Source organism: Rutilus rutilus (genome assembly GCF_951802725.1).
Source record: "Rutilus rutilus genome assembly, chromosome: 21".
Classification (NCBI taxonomy): domain Eukaryota; kingdom Metazoa; phylum Chordata; class Actinopteri; order Cypriniformes; family Leuciscidae; genus Rutilus; species Rutilus rutilus.
The window spans coordinates 8439128-8458403 of NC_140226.1; the positions used below are offsets into that span (position 1 = coordinate 8439128).

The 19276-nt window shown below is 38.9% G+C and overlaps 1 protein-coding gene across 1 annotated transcript in view; it reads right to left on the reverse strand.

The window, feature by feature from the left end:
• Nucleotides 1–19276, reverse strand: part of kif6 (kinesin family member 6) — a 160541-nt gene that overhangs the window by 107815 nt on the left and 33450 nt on the right. The window contains exon 3 of the mRNA XM_084393917.1: nt 18715–18789. Coding sequence (XP_084250043.1) covers nt 18715–18789 — 75 coding nt within the window. The remainder of the gene's footprint in view (nt 1–18714; nt 18790–19276) is intronic.

Here is a 19276-nt window from a genome sequence, read left to right on the forward strand (position 1 = left end):
CCCTCGAGACGCAAACAGCTCCACTTCCACTGGTCCAAACCTCTGCCATATAAGCTCCACCACCTCTGGATGGAGTCTCCATTCCCCGGGCCTCAGCCCCTGCCTCGACAGGATGTCTGCTCCCTGATTCTGAACCCCCGGGACATATATTGCTCTTATAGATAATATTTTCCCTTGGGACCATAAAATAATTTGATGCGCCAATCTGGATAGAGGGCGCGATCTGAGTCCCCCTTGTCGGTTCAGATACACTACCACTGATGTATTGTCCGAACGTATCAAGACGTGGTAACCTTTGATGTCTGGGAGGAAGCTCCTCAGAGCCCTGAACACAGCCAACATTTCTAGGCAATTTATATGCCAAGAATGATGATGGTCCTGCCACAGACCCCTGGCAAAGCGGCCGTATAACCGCGCCCCAGTCAGTGATGGAAGCGTCTGTCGAAACGGTTTTCCGGCGACATGACGCCCTTAATACTGGCCCTTGGGACAAGAACCAAGGATTCTTCCATATTAATAGGAAACGAAGGCATCTGCGCGTAACCTTTATTATACGGAACGGATTCCCCTTGGGGGAAAAACCCCTTGGCTTTGAGCCACCACTGAAGGGACCTCATGTGAAGAAGGCCCAAAGGAATTATGTTGGATGCCACTGCCATGAGGCCCAGCAGTCTTTGAAACTGCTTTACAGTGATGGCAGGCCTAGCTTTATCCCTGACACCATGGTCAGGATGGATTCGATACGTGCGGGAAACATACGTGCCTGCATCGTAACCAAATTCCATACCACGCCCAGAAAAGTAGTTTTCTAAGCTGGTTCTAACACACTTTTCTTAGTGTTGAGTCTCAACCCCAAATTCTGAATGTGGCCAAGAACGACATCTCGATGCCGAACTGCCATTTCTCGATACTGGGCCAATATGAGCCAGTCATCGATATAATTCAGAATACGGATGCCCTGAAGCCTCAGTGGAGCCAGAGCTGCATCCATACACATAGTGAACGTGCGGGGAGAGAGTGCTAGGCCAAACGGAAGAACCCGATATTGGTACGCTTCGCCCCCGAAAGCGAACCTCAGGAACCTCCTGTGACATGGAAGGATGGAGACATGAAAATAGGCGTCTTTTAGATCTATCGTGACAAACCAATCCTCGGATCTGATTTGATTCACGATGATGGGAATAGTGAGCATCTTGAACCTGAATCTCCTCAGAGAACGATTCAACTGCCTCAAATCTAAAATCGGCCTCAGCCCGCCATCCTTCTTTGGAACTATAAAGTACCGGCTATAAAAACCCCGACCCCCTGTCTGGTAGGGGAACAATTTCTATGGCCCCTATGACCAGTAGAGTCTGTACCTCTTGTTCCATAACCCGAGCCTGTTCTGGAACCACTGCAGTCGGTACCACCCCAGCAAACTTGGGAGGTCGGTGACTGAACTGCAGTCTGTACCCATATTTTATAATATTCAGGACCCATATAGATATATTCGGAAGGCTTTGCCATTCTTCTACAACATCTACTAAGGGAACCAGCCCCTCGAGACTGACCTCGGGTGATTTCGAGCACTATTCTCGACCTCCTGAAGCGGAGGACCGACAGGAAAAAGTCGAGAAAGATTTTGTGACCACAGTCGGTGCCCTGTTCCAAGCTTTTGGGGCGAACGCCACGGTGTGCATTCGCTGGAAAGCGATGTGGCCTGAAGCTCACTTTATGGCAGGATACAGACATCGATTTCCTGAGGGCTCCCCCAGAGGGGAGGCTCTTTCGGTTTCGTTCTCGACACCCTGAAGCGGAGGACCGGCAGGGAATAATCGAAAACAGTTTCCGATCTGCGGACAGGAACACTGCCTGGCCGCAAGCCTTTTTGGGCGGGCATTACAGCGTGCATTAGCTGAAAACCGATGCGTCCCGAAGCGCAGTTGACGCTGGATACAAACATCGTCCCTCCACGGGGGGGGGGGGGGTACCCTGATGCGGAGGACCGGCAGGGAAAAAATAGAAAACGATTTTCGACGTTCGCTGCTCATCTTAATTCTTCAGAATTAAATGCAGCCAAAAACACTGGATAAGTGAAACACAGTCTAGATGGTAGGCTGAATTAAAATATCTAACTTCTTAAAGTGAGATAATATATTCCATCATTTCAATTCCATCATTTTAACTCATAGAATTAAATGCAGCCATAATCACCAGAAAATATACTGTTTTTATATTTATTTACACGGTCTCGTAATCTACACGCTGCCTCGGCAAACGCGAGATTCGAGCCGTTATAATATTTGGCTTTCATCCCTCGAGAAGAAAGTCATCAGGTGCGAGGTTGAAACATCCAAAAGCGCACGGAATTTAGCACGCGCGCCCGAGATATTTCTCAATAAACACTGCCAGCACTCTCAGGAGCTGATTGTGAATGCCTCGCACCCAAACAGTATTATTTCACAGATCGCGTGTATCCCTTTTATTGCAGACTCGTAATCTACGCGCTGCCTCAGCAAACGCGAGATTCGAGTCGTTCACAATATATTTGGCTTTCATCTCTCGAGAAGAAAGTCAACGGGCGCCAGGCTGAAAAACCCCCGAAACGCACGGCTGTGTGCGTCGAGATATTTCTCAATGAACACGCAGCCAGCACCCTCAGGAGCTGACTGTGCATGCCTCGCACCCACACAAAATCTTGTTATTTATCTAATATAGATTTTGTATTGCAATGCAGTGGGACAATTCTTTATTTTTGGGTTACAAACAACACCAGCGAGTGTGACTCATGTTCCTCGATCCCAATGCTGAGCACCTCCACCCCCTCAGAAGCAGATAGCTCGAGCATCGGGCACTCGTCACGGGTAGAAGAAACCACATCGCGGGCTTCTGCGTCGTGAGCGAGCGTTATAGAATCTGCGGATGATGAACGAGAAAGTGCCTCGGCAGTCTCGTTCTCATCCGCGAGATCCTTCTGCGATCCCCACGATCTAAGCCGCCGCGCCGCCTCAACGGACGCGGGACCCGAACCGCGGGGATCGCGAGCCTGGCCTTTATCAGAAACCAAACGGGAGCGCAGCACTCTAATCGGGAGTACTTTCACAATGTTCACAGGCAAGCCCCCTCGAGAGCTGCCTGTGCGTGCTGCGCTCCTAAACAGTATACACACAACTGATGCGTGTCCCCACCCGTGAGAAATATAGGGCAGGGGTGCCCACACTTAGTGTATCTTCCACTCGCATAATATAGTGGTTTTCAACAGACAAACAACACCAAATAAGACAGACAGTTTCACAGAGAACGCTTGCTGAAGAGCAAAAGCTAATGTGTGTGTGTGCCAGCGTCACTTTTATGCATCCGGTTATGCCGTCACATGTTACGTCATGACGCAACACCAATCAGGATTGGATTAGTTTCATTCATACTTCAGAGGCGCACGCTAAGGGAGCGTCCCCAAAGAGTCGTTTTCAACGACGCAGTGCGAGTTCCCTCGAAAGGGAACTTTGGTTTTATTTTTTCAGTTTGACTCATGCTCCTTAGCCAGTGCACAAGGAACACATTTCTTTTTATAAAGAGCTTATGCTCACCAAAGCTGAATTTGTTTGATACAGTAAAACTTGTAACATTGTGAAATAGTATTACAATTTAAAATCTTATTTGAATATATTTCAAAATGTAATTTATTCCTGTGATGTCAAAGCTGAATTTTCAAAATCATTACTTTTTTAAACAGTAACAGAAAACAGTTTGCTGCTTAATATTTTGGAAACTATGATAATTTTTTTTTTCATGATTCTTTGATGAATAAAAATTTCAAAAGAACAGCATTTATTTGAAACAGAAATCTTTTGTTCATTAAACATGTTTTAAGGTCATTTTTGATCACTTTAATGCATCCAATACTCAAAAAAAATTCTGACTAACCAACACATTTTTGAACGGCAGTGGACATTCAGTAGGTTATTATTGCAATATAAACACAGTCAGAGTGATCAACAAGGTATTTCTTCATTTACCAGTCGAAGGCGAAGCAACTTTCTGCTCTTATGTTTACTCCTTGCACTGTCAAGGTCTTCATCATATTTGTCGTGGTACCGGTCTTTGCAGCAATTAATTTACCGCAAATACTGCATCGCGCTGTTGGCATCGAGCCTGGAGAAATGTACCCACACTTTTGATCGACTTTTCCACATCTTTAGGGTATTTTGTGTGTGTGTGTGTGTGTGTGTGTTCGCGTCTCATATGAGTATGTGCGCGGAGAGTTTGTGTGTGTGCTCGCGTCTCAATTGAGTATGTGCGCGAGTTTGTGTGTGTGCTCGCGTCTCATATGAGTATGTGCGTGGAGAGTTCCGTGCGTCTCGTGTGTGTAGAGTTTGCGTGTATGTGCGCGGAGAGTTCCGCGAGTCTCGTGTGTGTAGAGTTGTTTGCGTGTATGTGCGTGAGCGACTTTAGGTGTGTCGTTGTGCATTTCATATGTATTTGTTTGAGCACTGACGTTGACGAGTTAACCCCTTAGGTATCGAAATCTGGTACCGAAAAACAAGTCATTTTTCGATACTCGATAGTATCGAGGCAATTCGGTCGGTACCTAAAAAGTATCGAACTCGGTACCCCCAGCCCTATATAATATATAATATAGTAATAAATAATAAAATATATTACAAGGGAAAACAAATGTCCGGCGAATATCGAACCCAAAACTTACTTTACCGCGCTCAACCACCGTGAGTGCAATCACACACTGTAGTCGCTGGCGTTCAGCGGGGAGGGGAGGCGTGAACCGGTGCAGATGCACTCAAATCAGACAGGAGAACCGTGACTGAGAACGTAACGTCGGGAAGCGTGTTTGTGAAGGCGCGGCCAGGCGGTGATATTCAGTTTTGATTTGATGAATGATGAGAATCATTGAATTTGATGAGAATGATAAATTGATTTGAATCTATTTATTTATTAATTTATCTGAGGTGCCGGAACACAGTTCCGGACCGTTCCGGCCCACTTTAACCCCTGTATATATATATAAACCGTATATATGGGCCATTCTACAGAATTGGTGCAAAGTCAGAGTTGGAAACATCTTGAATTTTTTTTGTTTTTTTCCACAAATTTTGCATGTATGTAAATTTTTTATAATATCCAAGGTACGCTTTTCTAGTAATTGTGCAGTTAATTCTCATATTGTATTTTTAGAAAATCCTGGAATATTTTCCTTCTCCCCAAATTTGTCACTACCGAAACACAATATTAAATAATTTATTAAGAAGGCTTATAATGACCTATTAAGATTTTGTTTACATCTACCTTATAAATATATATTTTTTCTATTTTTAAAATATATTTTTACAGGTTAAATCAATAAAGATTATAATTTTAATAATATTTTAAATGTAATTTATGAGATTTGTTGTATTTTGAACCCAATCTTTCTTTTTAGAAGGCATAAAGTTTATCGTACTGATTTCAAAGTTAAGGATTCATTAGTTTGAATATGCATTGAACCAAACACCATCATAACATCTTAGTTGATAATTCAATATACTTTATTTTTGACAAAACATCCCATGTTACGGTAGTGACTTCACATTTTTGGTAGTGACAGTAATGTTTTGGTAGTGACCACAATACTTAGTTTGCCATGGCTGAATCAGACTGTCCACATTTTATGTTAATATAAATAAATAACTATGATGCACATATGCAGTCAGTACATATAGCAGACACACATCTGACAGTAAATATCTTATAAGAACACCTACAGCTATTCTATACTTTGGGTCTTGAGGTGCAAGTGAGAAGAGGTATGCTCATAGATTTTTTCTTCCTAAAAAACAACAACTTACAATGTAGACTGTTTCAGAACCACTTTGTTTTATTTTCACATTTTCAACATTTTGTTTATGAGTCATTCAGATAAATCTCCAGAACCACTGAACTGTGTGTGTGTGTGTGTGTGTGTGTGTGTGTGTGTGTGTTTACATAAAACATTAATTTCAGAATAATTTTCCTCATTCAGATAAATCTCCAGAACCACTGAAGTGTGTGTGTGTGTGTGTGTGTGTGTGTGTGTGCACTGGTGTCTGATCACCCTCACTGGAAGTGCTAGGTGGTGTGGAAGCCCTGCAAAATGTCTCCACCTCTTTTTGTCTTTTCACCATCATCCTGTGTCTTTTCTGTCTTTTCCTCCATGCTTTTCTGACCTGTCTTTGCTCCCTGTCAGATAATTCACTGATACTCTTCAACTTTCCTTCTTCCCTTCCCTTTGTTTATTTCTTTCTCTTTCTTTCCTTAAAGGATTAGTTCACTTTTAAAAAAAACTTCTGCTGATAATTTACTCACCCCCATGTCATCCAAGATGTCCATGTCTTTCTTTCTTCAGTCAAAAAGAAATTAAAGTTTTTGATGAAAACAGAAGCAAGAAGAACAGAGCAAGGCGAGCATTTGTGCTTATAAAACTTAAACTTTTTTATTTATTTTTGAAATGATGGATCGTTTCGCTAGATAAGACCCTTATTCATCGTCTGGTATCGTTTAAAGCCCTTTGAAGCTGCACTGAAACTGTCATTTGGACCTTGAACCGTTTGGGGCCCATTGAAGTCCATAATATTGACAAAAATCATGGAATGTTTTCATCAAAAACTTTAATTTCTTTTCGACTGAAGAAAGAAAGACATGGACATCTTGGATGACATGGGGGTGAGTAAATTATCAGCAAAAGTTTTTTTAAAAGTGAACTAATCCTTTAAGTATTCCTCGTACTTCACTGGGTCTTCCCTCAACCTTTGTTTGTATTCTCTCTGTCTCTCTGTTGTAGGTTTTCTTTTTTTTTTTAGGCATGTTGGTGTTTTCTGTCATTCTCCCTGTCAAGTTAATCATAGAAATTAACATTACTGACAACAACCTTACACCTAAGCTAGTATCATGGACTGCAACCTTAAGTAATTGTAACCTCATCACATTACAGAATTTTAACAGAATCTTGCATACTAAAACACTACTAAAACATACTACAGTAGTAATTATTTGCATAACTGTACTAAAATGTAGTTTATTCCTCCAAATAAAGGATTATGTGTTCCCTTTTGTCACTACCAAAACAATAATGTCACAACCGAAACTTCAAGACATGTTACGGTTGTGACTGTTTTGATAGTGACAATTTTAGATACTTTTGAGCCTAGCTCGAAGATGCTAATCAGCACATGGTTAGCAATCACTGGTCAGAACAGTTGAACACATATAACAACTACATTTTATGGAATAACATCCAAAAAAGTTTTCTCAATAGCAGAACAAATGAGTTTGGTAGTGACATTCCTTAAAGTTACAACACAGATTTTTAGACTTTAGAACACATTTCCCTGAAAATGATGGGATCAATCTACTCACCATATAGCACATGAGAGAGAGGGACACAGGAATATTTCCTGATCAAAAATGTAGGGCTGTGGTTAAAATCAGTCTCTGCCAATGGACTACAACATTCACTGTTTTGGTAGTGACATTTCAATGCGGGACAAGTTTTTTTAGATAAAGTTTCATGATTTAAAAATAAAATATAAAATAAATATTTTTTTTAACTTCATTTAAAACAAGAATGGAACAATTTGCAAATTTTTTTTCAATATCATTTTCACAAGTTGAAATTTAGGGGTTAGGGTTTGGGACAGCCACCTCCTAATTGAAAGTAGCCCATAAATAATGATTTTATATATGTAAAGCTTACTGATATCTTAAATATTATTGTGGGTTTCAATAGGTAATTGAAGGATCTTAGTAAACATCTAAGATTTTAATAATTAAATGCTTTTCAAATGTGTTTTTTGGATGAGGGACAGCAGTTTGCACCAATTCTGTAGAATGGCCCATATACACAGTATCAGTCAAAAGTTTGGAAACATTACTATTTTTAATGTTTTTGAAAGACACCTCTTATGCTTATCAAGCCTGCATTTGTTTATTCAAAAAATACAGAAAAAAAATTTACATTGTGAAATATTATAACAATTTTAAACTAGAATGCATTTCCGGAGGAACTGCGAAGTGTGCTTGCTCGGGTGCGGTTCACTAACGTGAGCAGGTAGTGGATAAGGGTGCGTTGAAGTTTGCTTGATCTGAGAATTTCAACAATAGTACTTTTTTCAAGATTGTGCAAAAAGGTGAAAAGTTATGTGCATTAAGAGACATGTCTGCAATGTAGACTAGTGCCAATGGCATTGTTTATGTGGCTTGGTTGTTGGTTTTGAAATATTTGGTTATGAATATACAGCAGAGAGTGGGAGTGTTTTGGGTGATGAAATAGTATTGAAAAGAAGTTGACAGTCGTCATTTACTGTATCCAATAAGCCATACAAAACTCACCCAGCTGTTCTGTGGTTGAGTGTTCCCTTTGATTAGGAACAAATTTACTATCTCAAATTAAGGTCTACCGTAATTAGCGCAATGCTTTGATTGCTGCTGTCAAGATGGTTGTCATCACCTACACAGAAACGCTGATTTTTATAGCCTACCGTCAGTCCTCATATTGTAATTAAATGAAAAACGCGATGCAATCGCAACCCGCTGCCATTTCAGGGCTTGAATTTCGGTGCGGGAATGTGGGGATTGCGCATAATTTAAACCATTCCCGCAAGGTTAGCTTTTATAGTGCGAGAAATTCCCGCACAAATATATTCGCTTCATCTCAGAGCAAATGATTAAAAAATAAATTCACAGATGCGAGAAAAATTATGTCAAAGTGTCTTAAATTTTCGAATTTAATTCCTCAATCAGCGCTGGACCGGCATTCTCTGTCTTCCGCTGAGCCCTGGCCGTAGACAGATCATATGTTTCACGCTGTCAATGCAGTGGTCTGCGTTGCGCTGATCTTATTCACACTATCGAGTGTAGGTGCAGCATTCTAACATTGAGTCATAATGAGCTGTTTGTGAAGAAATGATCCGCTTCCAAATTATGTCATTTTAATCACAAAATTGAAACATTAAAAACCATTTTGCTCTTTATGGTGTGCGAGTGATAGAGCGCGGCAGCAACGAACCAACTGATCAGCTTGCAGCGTAACAACATTGAATGCTCGGCCGAATAGCTGATCATAGCTGTACAGGGCGCCTTATTATTTTTCATCTCCATAAATATATCTAGAAGTAAAGCTAATGCAAAGGCTAGAAATCAATGAATCTTTTGCTGATACTTCCTTGTCATCTTGGAGAGCGCAGTTCATGGTTGCATAGCAACGACAGACGCCACGGGAGAGCAAGCGCTTGTGGAAAGGAGACAGCGGCGCGCTCGCGCTTTCCACTTGTTTTTACACATCTAGAGCGATGTTGTTGATTGTTTGAGCATGTGACTGCGCGTTTCTCCTTGTTTTCTATTGTTATGCGCAGCATATTTCCCGCGCGCACAAACACAGCCACAGACAATGAATTGTTCGGTTAGCGAAGAAGAGCATGATGTATTTTGTATTTTTTTTTGTTTTGTTATTAACTGTTTTGAGAACTGGAAATGCACAATTCATGCATACAAATCTGTAGATATTAATAAATGAAGATGATTAAATTAGACCGATGCATCAAAAGTTATTCTTCCCCCCCACCCCATAATCTTTAGATCCCCCCCATGTGACCCATGTAAGCGGTGGAATTCCCTCCCAGTTTAAAAAACAAAATTCAGGCCCTGCATTTATTAAGACAAACCTAGTAAAAACGAATGCAGTCTATTCACTGACTTGGCAGCTCTGGGAAATGTAATACAACAGTGCCACCTACTGTCTAAATGCATTAACATTAACAGTGTGAGGTGAAACTCTTTTGCATAGACATAGGTAAATGGGTTTGTCAATTAGCCTAAAAAAAAAAAAAAAAAAAAAAAAAAAAAAAAGATGTACAATTTTGGAATGATTTATTATTTTTTCGTCATGATGCACAAGATAGACAATGCGATTGGAGTCTAATGTTAATGTACAAAGTATGGTTTATAAGAAAACTTAAGAAGAACAATAAGTGTGCTGCTTTCAGCAAGCACACTTAATAATGTTTCTTTTATTTTAATAAACTTTAAAATATAATTTATTTCTGTGATGCAAAGCTGAATTTTCATCAGCCATTACTCCAGTCTTCAGTGTCACATGATCCTTAAAAAATAATTATAATATGCTGATTTATTATCAATGTTGGAAACATTGCCTGTGATATAATATAACCTGTGATACTTTTTTTAGGATCTTTGGTGAATAAAAAAAAAGAAAAAAAGCATTTTGTTTTTTAAACAGCATTTATTTAAAATAGAATATTTTTGTAAAAATGTACAGTTGTGGTCAGAATTATTAGCACCCTTGGTAAATATGAACAAAGAAGGCTATAAAAATAAATCTGCATTGTTATTCCTTTTGATATTTTATTAAAAAAAATTAAAAATAAAAATACAAAAAAAATCACAAAAATCGAACCTTTCATTGAAGTAAATAATTGAAAATGTGGGGAAAATGTTTTTCTCTAAAACACGTTGGCCACAATTATTGGCACCCCTAGAATTTTTTATGAGTAAAATATATCTATTTACATTAAGCACAGGGTGACTAGGAACATGAAATTGTCCTGCCATGACTTCTTGTTTCACAGGAGTATAAAAATGAATTAACACAAAGGCCAAATTCCTTTATAATTCATCACAATGAGTAAATCCAAACAATATAAATCTGCTGTGCAGAAAAAGACTGTTGAGCATCACAAAATAGAAAGTGGCTGTAAGAAAATAGCTAAAGCATTGAAAATTCCCCAACATCAGGGCAATAATTAAGAAGTTCCAATCAACTAGCCTAAAGATGTTACAAATCTGCCTGGAAGAGGACGCGGGTCTATATTGTCTTAATGCATGGCGAGGAGGAGAGTTTAAGTGGCCAAAGACTACAAACATGTTGTTTGGGAGGGTTTTTAAAAAAATCTACTCGTTCATCCAAAAAAAAAAAAAAAAAAACCTCCAGCATATTCAGTTGTCAGACATGACTGGAACTTCAAACGGGACGGCTTCTATGGTCAGATGAAAGTAAAAAAAAAAAAAAAGAGTATTTTGCAGCAAACCCACCAGGTAGCTTTGGTGCACAAAGGGATAAAAAGTACCCCATGCCCACAGCTGGATCTTTAAAGTTATTGGCCTATTTTTTGCTGGAGGTCCTGGACATCCTGGATTCTATCAAATACCAACAGATAAAAAATCTAAACCTGACTGCTTCTGCTAGTAAATCTATCCCTCAAATCTATCCCTGGGACATGGTTGTATCTTCCATCAGGACAATGATCCAAAGCAAACATCAAAATCACTGAGCACAAAATGAAGCTTCTGCAATGGGCATCCAAGTCCCCCTGACCTAAACCCTATAGAAAATGAGTGGGCTGAACTGAAGAGGACAAGCACAAACATGTGTAGCAAAGCCTCATAAGGGGTAGATTATTTATATTGTGATTGACCTATGTATTGGTAGTCATTATAATGTCTTTATGGGATGTTGTTTTTACGTGTACAGGTCTGTAACTCTGTAATGAACTCTCGCGGGATTCAGAGGGTGACCTCGCATAGTGCAATGACACGTCATCCTATAGAGGAAGATGGTAGTATATGAGGAGCGAACAGACCATCATGGGGCGGCCCGGGATTTTTGAGTATACTAGATTTTGGGACCGAAATGTATTGCTGTATTTTTTATCTGTCTCATTGTGGAGCTTGGTTTTTTTTGGATTGGATGGCTCACCTTTGAGGATTTAAAACAGACACAGACTTAATGAAGCTGCTCACGGACTTTATCTACCTTATCGGTGAGACTGAATTCGAACTTTACATCAACATGCAGGACTGAAAAACTATTTGCCCTCACGTCCACACTCATATGAAAACACACACACACGCTGGGATTATTTGGTCCATTTGGTACAAAATTATTTTAAAATCTATTAGTCCTACACAGTGGTAAAGAATATCTGCGAGTAGAAGGTAACAACTTAAAAAGATTCTGCAAAAGATGGCTGGAATCTCTCATCATTAACTCGGCCTTCCTCAGAGTATCCTGGCTTTGTACAAACTATTCAAATCATTCAGGGTGGTGCCAACAATCTTACCACACACTTTAACAATACACTGTAATCTATTTCTGTTTTTACGATTAAGTGATCCATACCAACACACAAAACATTTCCACAAAAGTACTATCCACGTTAAAACCGCAAAGCTTCCGTAAAAAATACATACGCTGGTGGCCTTTCTTACACACAGCATCCACATGAGCCTCAAAAGTCAACTTTTCATCTATTACAGTACCAAGGTATTTAAATTGATGTACAATCTTAACAGCATGATCATTTAAAAACCACAGGAGAGATGGCTGTACGAATCTTCCTAAAATCTACAATCATCTCTTTAGTTTTAAATACATTGATATCCAAAAAGGACAATTTACACCAATCAGTAAAATCTGTCAATACAGAACCATGATCAGGATCATGAACACTCTTTAACCTTTCTGCTAGGATATGAGGTTGGATACAATTAAAGGCTGATGAAAAATCAATGAAAACCAAACGTACAAAAGTTTTTGCGCCCTCAAGGTGTGCCAAAATCATGTTTAATAGGGTACATATCACATCATCAACACCCCTGCCTGATCTGTAGGCAAACTGAAGCGGATCTAGATTAGCCTGTACCGTGGTCAGAAGTGCATCCTTCACAATCCTTTCAAATGTTTTCATTATCAGAGACGTAAGTGCTACCGGCCTGTACTCATTTAAAGATTTTGGTACTTTATTATAAGACGAGGAACCTTATGAAGACTCAGTTCAAAGACAATATTCTAAAGTGTGCTTATTTTACTTTATTGGCTTGTATTTTTTAAATTTAGATTCAATAAAATTATTGAATTGAAAGGGGTGGTATAATGCCCTTTTTACAAGACATAAAATAAGTCTTTGATGTCCCCAGAGTGTGTATGTGAAGTTTTAGTTCAAAATACCCCACAGATATTTTTATATAGCATGTTAAAATTGTGTCTGTTTTGTAAAACCGTTTTGTGTCTGTTCCTTTAAATGCAAATGTGCTGCTGCTCCCAGCACAGAGGGCGGAGCTACAACAGCTTGCACTCACACAGACATGCACTGAAAATTACAAAAACTTTTAGCCTTTTATGTTCAAACCGGATTCAGACAATGATGGAGACGAGACTCAAGAAGAGGTGACAACATGTAGAATGCAACAGGACGTTTCTGAATGGTTAGTTGATGAATATATGTAGCTTATGTGTAGTTCTAAATTCATCTTCTAGTCATTGATTAGCATATTCTGTCTTGATAATCTGTAAATCGTGTTACGGGGGCGGGGTTTATGTAAATTTTAGGGTTGGTGATGTCACTAACCCGGGAGGCATGTCGTGTAGTCCCAACCAGCAATTTGTTGTAGTCCGACTCCTTAAAAAGCGATTTCTTTAAAAGCAAATATCTCCCTTTGCTTTGAACTTTGAGCATTGTAACTTTTGCAGATGTTGTTTATGCTCAAACAGCAAAATTACACACTAATTAAAGTTAAAAAAGTGAAATCATAATCAACCACCCATTTAATTAAAAAGTGTAATATTAATACAATTATCCAAAAAAAAAAAGTATTTAAAATAAGAAATTAATCTTTTTTTTTATTTTTTTTGTAAGAGTCATACATAGCCTCTATAATTATATTCACTACTCTCTTTCTCTTTTTCTTTTCTGCTTTTTAGGCACTTTGCCATGGTTTAAGAACCAACAAAGGGAAAGGTTTTTTAATATTGACATTTCAGCTTATGTGTCTATAAAAGGCAATTTTCAGCTTTTTTCCTTAAAATTACGTTTTAAAACTCAGAGCATGTTGTTTTCCATTTCCTTTGCCATAACAAATAACAAAAGTATGATATTTTGATACCAATTTGATATTTTGGTATGATATGACAAATTCAATCTACGTACAGTTTAAAAAACAGTAATTACATTGTTGCCCTGTAAATGCAATGAATTGCTGTAGACAAAACAGTGTAATACTGTAAAATACATAATATTACTGCAGCATACTGTATTTGGTAATAACAGTACTATACTGTAAATGGTGCTTACAGTAGTAGTCCTGTAAAAATACAGTAAGTGCCAGTATTTTACTGTAAATTTACATCGAAAAGTTTTACTGTGAAACCTTATGAAACCTTCTGTGTGGGGAGGACCTGTCACGGTTCGCAGGTTTGCTTGCTCATTCTGTGTGTACTGCGCTGATCTGATTGCCTATCAGCGCCAGCTGCGCTGACGAGCGATCAGATCAGTCGCAGGTGTGTCTCGTTTATTAGTCCTATATGTAGGGCTGTGTTAGTCATGTTCAGTGTCAGATCGTTTGGTTTGCTGGTTCCTGTTCTGACCTCTGTTCTGTGCAGTTCTGTTCCTGCTCTCGGTTTGCACGGATCTCCTGCTTTCGTTTCTGCCTGAGCTGTGGACTGCCAGTGTTTGAGGATTATCACGGCGCATCACATTTCTCGTCTGCCCTGCTTGGATTCTACTCTGCAGTTCACGTGTCTCCTAGGACCTGCTTGGTGCCCGTTAATTGCCAGCAATTCTGTTTGTTTTATTGACTGTTTACAATAAACTTTATTACGACTCGCTACTGGATCCGTTGTATGCTTCCTGACAGGACCAGCCTGCTGCAGCACAAACATCTTGCAAAGGTGCACCCTTCCCATACACAAAATAAATATATTTTCTGGATATGTTTTGGAATATATGCACATATTTGAAATTGGCCCAATAAATATATTTCATACTTATATTTCATATATTTTTGTTATATTTCAGAATATATTTCAATGTATTTTTTTTCTGTACGGGTCCCCAAAAGTGTCAAAAATATATGTGGCATATATTCCAAATACATTGAAATATATTCTGAAATATAACAAAAATATATGAAATATAAGTATGAAATATATTTATTGGGCCAATTTCAAATATTTGCATATATTCCAAAACATATCCAGAAAATATATTTCAAATACAATTCTTTTGTGTATGGGTTAGCCTTAGAGGATACCACACCCTGAGTAGAGTGGGCCTTAACTCTTAGAGGCAAAAGCAGCCTGGACGCCTCACAGGCTAGAGAAATTGCGTCTGTGATCCAGAGCAATAAACATTGCTTACCAAAGTGTACCAATACTTGATTCAATTTATGCCACTGGCCTGAGAAGTTAACGCAAATCCTTAGAGCCTGGACAAAATAAATGAAGCCTTTATTTCTCGGATGATTGAAACGGCAGAGGAAGAAGGCCTGAAGTACGACTGGCTAAAGGCGGGCGTACACGGTGCGAGTTCGGACACTCGGGAGATCGTGAGATATTGCACACGTTACGAGTCAGTTAAACTGATAATCGCGTCAAAGCAGCAGGTACACGGCACGACTGTCCTGTACGAATTTTATCCCGAGCCGGCGGCAATCACGTGAGCTTTCGCGCTAAACACAGAGACCGGAGCTTTCAATGTTGCAAGCAACTATAGCTTCAGATAGAAAAATGACAGAAATGTGTGTGCAAATGATTTGTTGAAAAGCAGAGAACAGTAGTCATTCCTTTCAACATAAATTTAGAGAGAGAGAGAGAGAGAGAGAGAGAGAGAGAGAGAGAGAGAGTGTGTGTGTGTGTGTGTGTGTGTGTGTGTGCGTGTGAGACTGTATGCGCACGCCTGTATGGTTGCTGCCACTGAGTATAGCCCCATCGATCTAGCCTTTGTGTTTGTGTATGATTTGGCAATAGGGGACAGCCTATACACTGGTGAAAATCGGGCCGACTCCCCGAATTTTTTAAACATGTTTAAAAATTATCGGGAGGTCGGGAGGTGCTCGTAACGTGGTCCGCTCGGCTCGTAATTCCTCTCACACGCTGCGAGCCGCGACCATTCGAGCATCACCGATTTCCACGCGACCATCTGCGAGCTCGTAAAACAGCAAAAATCGCACCATGTTATGCCCGCCTTAAGTGGTCGTAGAAGGCCCCTTCGGAATATCCGCTCTTTGGTGCAGAATTACTATGATTAGCATGGGAGATATCATTAGGATGCATGGCGTATGCATATGATCTCAATGACAAATGCAGAAAAGTTAGTTCATGCGTTCATGACCTCAAAGCTAGATTATTGTATTGCTCTACTTGGTGGTTGCCCTGCACGCTTAGTAAACAAACTCAAGCAGGTCCAAAATGCTGTAGCTAGAGTTATTTTATAGAACCAGGAAGTATGACCATAGCCCTTTTCTGTCAACAATGCATTGACGCCCTATTAAACATTGCATACCTTTTAAAATCGTGCTAATTCCTTACAAAGCACTAAATGGTTTAGCTCCTCATTACTTAATGCTGCCGTCGGCAAGATTTTTTTTTATCATATTCACTAAAACCGACACTATGCTCCGACAGAACAACATAAATCAGCCGGTTTTAGAAAAAAAAACCACACTTCTACCTCCACATGGAGCCTGTTATTTGTTTTGCAAAAATCCACCACTCCCGGTTCTTCTGGTCCAATCAGCGTAGGGCTGTGTGAGATCTGACTGTCAATCACAGTTCGTGCACACGCCACAGATCCCCTCTCGTGCACGTTACAATATCACATACACACGCCTGGAGTTCGCAGGTGTGTTGGATTGTATGAAGCGTGGTGGCGGAGAGAAAATCTACTAACAACTTCCAATTCCTCGGTTAACAACCAGAGCTAGGAGGTCCAAAACAACCAAGGAAAAGAAAATGATGCTTCAATGCTGAAGAGACGGGTGCGTTCACAGAAAATCTGGTGCACACGCACTGACGAGCACAAACTCGATGGGAAGGTCCTTGGTGGTAGTGGGGGAGGGGCATGAGAGTTGTAAACATTAACAATTTTGGCTAAGTCCCCTCAATCTGCCAGACTTGCCGACTGCAGCTTTAAGGAAGCTCTTAACGAATTATAGTCTGTCTCGTCTATTGCAATCTAAAAATTCTGGCCAGTTGCTGATAATACCTACAATATCAAAAACAACTGCAGGTGGATCCTTTTCCTGTTTAGCACCCAAATTCTGGAACAGTCTTCCTAGCCTTGTTCTGGAAGCAGACACATTCTGTCAGTTTAAATCTAGACTAAAAACACATCTCTTTAACCTGGAAAACACATTTCACATTTCTATAATTCACATCCAAGTAAAGGATAGTTAGGCTGCATTTATTATTGCATATATATAGCCCTATTCGGACGGGACTAGTTTCACAGGGGGACGTTAGAGAAATTTCTGTTTCACAGACGTACTTTGAGATTTTAAGAAATAAGAAATAAATATAAGATATAAGATATAAGAAATAAAAAAAATGAAATTAACAAGAAGAGCCAAATCACGTAAACTGTTAAGACTGGCTACTGTAATATCAGTTTCAGGTAAGATTACTTTCATTTCTGCACTTAATTACATAACGTGTAAATTATATAAGTTAAAACTTTTTATTCCAGTGGGTTTATTATAAGAACCCAGTTCTATAAAATCATGATGATAAATGTATGTTTAGGTTTTTTATACTACAATTTTTATAAAATGTTTACAAAACACTAAATACGTTAGGACGTTTTACTTTATATTTCAAAGTGCTTAATTTTAAAAGTACTTAATTTCAAAATACATTTGATCAAATTTCATACGCAATCCACGCATTCTGAACACGTGATCTTCTGCAATGCCCACATGTAAAACACAGACACTCCTACCTCGGTAATAAACACGGAGATGTTAGTCCCGTCCGAATCCGTACATGAAATCACAGACGTAGGTTGATAAGAATTGTAACTCAAACGTCGTTTGGAAAACTAGTCCCGTCCGAATAGGGCTTATGTCAACCAGAACCGGGGACACTTCCCAGAGGAAAGAAAAATCAAAAATGAGATCTCTTTAAGATCTTAAATGTTTCTCCTAGACAGATGACTTTTTCTTGAGTCTTCTGCTTCTCACACTTGTCTCATGAGACAAAAACTCCAAACTCTCACAATGGCCTCCTTTAAAGTTTTAGAAGAGACCCTATGAAGTTGCTGATAAATTTATAAGCCTCATCTACTGGGGTAGCAGCACTCTGTTCAGTGGTAAGGGGAAAAGACATGTAACAGCTTAGCTTCATTAATCATTTTCATCTCAACTCACATCCTGTCACTGTGTGGTCCACATTCAGGCCAAACAACTATCATACCTCAGAGTTTATTGTGGGATGGGTTTTAAACTTAAAAGGGAGCTTAAAATTAAAGTGTATGTGCGACATCAGTGAGATTAGACCCTATGTTTACTGAGGGAAATGGAGGATGTTCTAACTTGATGATGATATCATGATTTTGCAGTGCATACCCAGGCCTCTAAACTGTCAGTATCTTAAAATGGCCTCAAAAAGATAGTTGAACACTCAAGCCACACATACAAGCTTTATTGTATAGACAACAACATATACATGTAAGTGATCCTTAATTTAGTCCTAAGCTACTTTTACTAGATGTACAGTACATAGGTGTCCTAAAGATGTAGTTCAGTACATTAACTACTGGCATGTTTCATCACATTTGTGTCCAAAAACTTTTTATAATTTTTTGAATAGTATACATATCTATTGTTTTCTCATTTAAAAATAAACATTTTTGTGAATTGTTATGCTTTAAAAGCATGCTTCAGCAACTTTTCAGAGAAGAAAAAAAAAAGTCAACTCACTTATCAGCAACAGGCTTTGCAATGGTCTCAAAGATTTCCTCTTGATTAGCTGTTTGGTCAAAAACCTTCTGAAACCTAAAAAAAAATAGGAAATGTGGTTGTTTAAAAATGGATAAATCCAAATTTTGCTTTTACTTTTACTTAAAGCATGTTCACAGTAGGGGTGGGCAATATAGCCTCAAAATTATATCACAATATTTCAAGAATATTTGCGATAGTGATATTTATGATGATATAGAAGATGTTTGCTCACTCATTGCGTTTTTACAATGGGGCTTGATTTCAATCTTTGAATTAAATTGAAAAAAGTAGGAAACATTTATACAAAATAATAAAGATACAAATAAAGAGAAATAAAGATAAGAGTTTTTGGGTAGGTCTAATGGGTCTTGGGTAGGTATCCAGAAATACTACAGAAACTAAATAAAGTAATCAAATGTAAAATAACACTAATCGTCTTTTAGTCCTGAGTCCTGAGTAAATTAAATACATAGGCTATTAATTCTGATTCCTTACAATTAAAGCTATCTTTTGTTTTGTTGTTTTGACGACAACATTAATG